Source organism: Triticum dicoccoides, chromosome 1A (genome assembly GCF_002162155.2).
Source record: "Triticum dicoccoides isolate Atlit2015 ecotype Zavitan chromosome 1A, WEW_v2.0, whole genome shotgun sequence".
Lineage (NCBI taxonomy): Eukaryota > Viridiplantae > Streptophyta > Magnoliopsida > Poales > Poaceae > Triticum > Triticum dicoccoides.
This window is the reverse complement of record NC_041380.1, coordinates 400,901,457-400,905,494: the sequence shown is the minus strand read 5'-3', so window position 1 is coordinate 400,905,494 and position 4,038 is coordinate 400,901,457. Positions and strand designations below refer to the sequence as shown.

General features: G+C 52.1%; 1 protein-coding gene across 1 annotated transcript; it reads left to right on the top strand.

Annotated features, from left to right (window-relative positions):
- Positions 1-658: 658 nt before the first annotated feature.
- Positions 659-2,788, top strand: LOC119275854 (protein ENL-like). The gene has a single exon (XM_037556783.1). It carries the CDS (start codon positions 933-935, stop codon positions 2,391-2,393), a length of 1,461 nt encoding a protein of 486 aa, XP_037412680.1. The 5' UTR covers positions 659-932; the 3' UTR covers positions 2,394-2,788.
- The last annotated feature ends 1,250 nt before the right edge of the window (positions 2,789-4,038 follow it).

The following is a 4,038-nucleotide window of genomic DNA, read 5'->3' as shown; positions in this document are numbered from 1 at the left end:
GGCCGCCGTAAAAAGTTTTACGGGCCGAACGAGTATACGGGTTCCGTTCTGGCAAAAAAAGGGACGAACCCGTATACTCGCCGGGATTTTACGAGTCTGCTACAGTTGGTCTTAAGACATTTATTTTAGGAGGGAGGGAGTATATGTTAATGCGAAGAGATATTGTTGGAGATAGTTTTGGCGTTCGAATAGAATGTAACCTTCAAAACCCTCACACAAAAACTGGAGCTAGATGTGAGAACGGATTTTTGAAGTTTATTTTCGGGGTTCGATTACGGATGCGCTTACACCGATATTATAATACGCTTTAATGCATGTTAAGTTCTTAAGATCATATCATGCATAAGCGCACCCATTTTCTCAATATCAGCTGCATCAGAGAATGAGCAGAGTCTTCATAAACATGCTAAGATTTCCGTTTCCTACCTCCCCTTACTCCATGATGTGCGAATCTATGGCAACATGCCAAATCATGACCTGCGTCCGTTTCTCCGCAATTCAACCTGAGAGACTCTCATGGAAAGGAATGTACACGGCATCATGCTAGTGGTAGCGTGGATTCGCCAATGGAAGCGTCGATTCCCCTGGACACGAAATTCCTCCCCTTTTGCCCGCCAAAATTCCTCTCTTCATCGCGAAGTAATAACACCCATCTCCATCTCGAACTACCATGGAAGAACAAGAAAAAAACAGAAGATGCCATCTCGATCGATCGATCGATCTCAACTCTACCAAGTCATGGCAGCAGCCAGCAGCAGCGGCGAGGTAGGCCGGTGGCCATAAAGCGGGCGAAAGGAATTTAATCCGTGCGCCACCACCACGAGCTCGCAACTTTACTTGGCGCCAAAAGCAGAGAGGCTGGCTCGGGGGCAAAAGCTTTAAAGGGCGCGCCGCGGCATTGCCTCGCCTCCCTTTTCTCTTTTCTTCTTGCCATGGCCGTGGTGCAGGCGGCGTCGGTGCTCGGGAGCTTCCCGTTCAGGGCGGCCGTGGTCGCGCTCTGCGTGCTGCTGCTCCCGCTCCTCCCGTCGCCACGGGTGCCTGCGGCGGGGGAGGGGGACGGCGGCGGCGGCGGGGGCGGGGGCCAGGCGTTCTTGGCCAAGGTGTGGGAGCTGCTGCACCTGCTCTTCGTCGGGATCGCCGTGTCCTACGGGCTCTTCAGCCGGAGGAATGACGGTGGGGGGCGGGTCGAGAAGGATGCTGCCGCGGCGGCCGGGAAGGCGGACGCGAGGTACGTCTCGCGGATGTTCCAGGGCGACCTCGTGTTCGACGATGATGGCGACGACGGCGTGCCCGACAGCCCCGCTGGCGGCGGGGCGCGGTCCTGGAGCGCGCTGCACCATCCTGAGGAGCCTGTGGTCATGGTGGCGGCAGGCGGGGGCGGGCGGAGCCACACCGCGGCCCAGCAGGCGCCACTGTCGCTGCCCGTCCGGGCCCTGAGGCCGCAGGACTCCGGCGCGCCGGGACACGGCAACGGCGAGTCGCGTGCGCAGCCACGCGCCCATGACACCGTGCTCCCTTCGCCGATCCCGTGGCGGTCACGGTCCGGGAGGTTCGACGCGCCACCGACTCCGAGCAGCCCCGCACCGTCGCCGAAGAGGCTCTCGCCCGCGTCGTCCATGTCCGACGAGACACTGGCCAAGGCCAGCGAGGAGCACGCCACCGTCCCCAAGCGGAGGAGCACGTATAAGTCTTCCATTTCCTCCCTGCCGCCCCCGCCGCCTCCGCCACCCCCGCCGTTCCTTGTCCACAGTTACCACCCTGCGGCCGACCGCCGGACCACTGCGGCGAAGAGCTTCAAGGAGGAGCTGCAGGATCACAGCACAAGAGGCAGAGGAGACCACGACCATTGCTCGCAGCAGAGTTCGCAGAGCTTCAACAGTTCATCTACTTACACCAACTCCTCGCCGGCGACGCCAAGAAGCTCTTTCGATGGCTCCTCCTCGTCGCCGTCATCGCCGTCAGTCGGTAGATCAGTGAGAACAATCAGGCCAAGAGAAGGGATCCAACCCAAAATCCAAGAAGTGACCGACGAAGACGAAGCCGGCAATGCACCGGATAGCTCGCATGGATCAGAAGAGCCATATGGATACAGAGAGTACCAAGCCGTCCCAAGGTTCCAGTACGAGAGGAGGAGCAGCGACCCAATCCTGGGCATAGTGGCGGTCTCCTCGGACGAGACCGAGAGCAGCGACGACGACGAGGACGGCGTTGGCGCCTACTCCACGAGGACGAACTCGCCGAGGGAGTCGCCGCCGACGCCGGAGGTGGACGAGAACGAGGTGGACAAGAAGGCGGAGGAGTTCATCGCAAGGTTCAGAGAGCAGATCAGGCTGCAGAGGATCGCGTCCATCAAGAAGTCTGCCGGACCCCGCGGCCTCAAGCACGGCAAGTAGCTCGCTCGGCTCGACTGGCTCGTCGCCGGTGTTCATCCGTCTCCGGCCGGCGATGGTTTTGCTAATTAAGCTTTTCGGTGAACTAGTAGCTAATGTTCAGAGATAACATACTACATCGCTATAGTATCAAGAACCACCTGTAAACATTCGTATATGTGATGAATGGGAGTGTATTGTGTTCGTGTCATGAACTCATGATCATGACACGCTGGTGTTTTTTGGGGGGTCATCAAGAGGTCGATGATCCATCGGACCATCTCTAGGTTTATAATTAGGCTGAATTGGTTTGCCTAAGTGACTGCTGGAGTACCACTGTATCTTTCTTCTCCAACTGACCACCTGTAGTATTCTCCATTTGGTGAGTAGTTCAGTAAGTTCAGCTCACCTTTACAGCAGCATTCAGCTCAGCTTCAGATAGTGTGGAATCTGATCCTGCCACCTGCTCTTTATCTCGCCGAATGAATTCGGATCCCTCGTTTGGATGGGTGGTCCAAAATTATCCAGTTGTGTTCACTGCGATCGGCCTGTAATTAATTTTTGTTGTTGTTGTTGTTGTTGTTGTTGTTGTTGTTGTTGTTGTTGTTGTTGTTGTTGTTGTAATTGAACTACCATACCGAACGTACCCGATTCACTGATTCGCCACGGACACTGCGCACCAGATTCACCGAGATAGAAAAATGACTCATGTTCTACGTCTCCTCTTGCGAAAACATCCCATTTGGATAGATTTTACTCAATTTTAAACAAAAATATTTGGCAATTTTAAGTGAGATCATTTGGATTTCCCATTTTTACTTGCGGTATATGGATTATATGTGCTGTTAGTATGGCAGCTATAGTAGAAGTTTTTTTTTTGCGGTAATAGCTATAGTAGAAGTTGAGTAGCTTGTATTTGGTCGTTGGGACTTGGAAGCACGTTAAGGTTAGTGCGATGTTGACGCGTCACTGTCTAAGTGTGTATCTGTATTCGCCTGCATGCTTTGTCATCCTGGCATCATGCTGAAACTGCTCCATGGATAAGGTTTTATTCTGAACTTTGAAAAAACAACATCTGCAAGCCTTTCTTTAGCAGCATAATCCTACAGTCGATCAGGTATCATTGCTAAGTCATTGTACTATTATTATTTAGAAGCATCAGGGCGAAACATCTCGCAATGGCTAGAGCTGTGGTATTCTATTCCGGACGATTTAATGAGCTCATGTGCTCTCAAGAATTTGCAGGCAGAAAGTTGTGGCTGAGTGTCAGCATCATGTGCTTGCCATTTCCAAGATAAAGTGGCATGATTTCAGCGATGAAATAATTTATTAGCAGCCAATGCACAGAAATCGGATTAGTCGGACAACTACTTTAGGGCATCTTTGATGGCATATAATTCCAAAAACCTAGTCATAGTACAAACGTAGAACTGCAATGCATACCCACCTCATTCATTCCTACACGGTTGAAGTTGCACCGAATTTTGTTTGTTTGATTATTACATCATATAAGAAACAAAAAAACCAAGAGGCTGGAGGCAATAGAGTCTTTCCTAGGGAAAATACTGCGAAAGAATGATTCGAAAATACCCTATAAGATTCAATGCTAATGAAACAATCCACGTAAAGGAACACTTGTACTGTTCCTGCAGGAAAAAAACACTTGTAG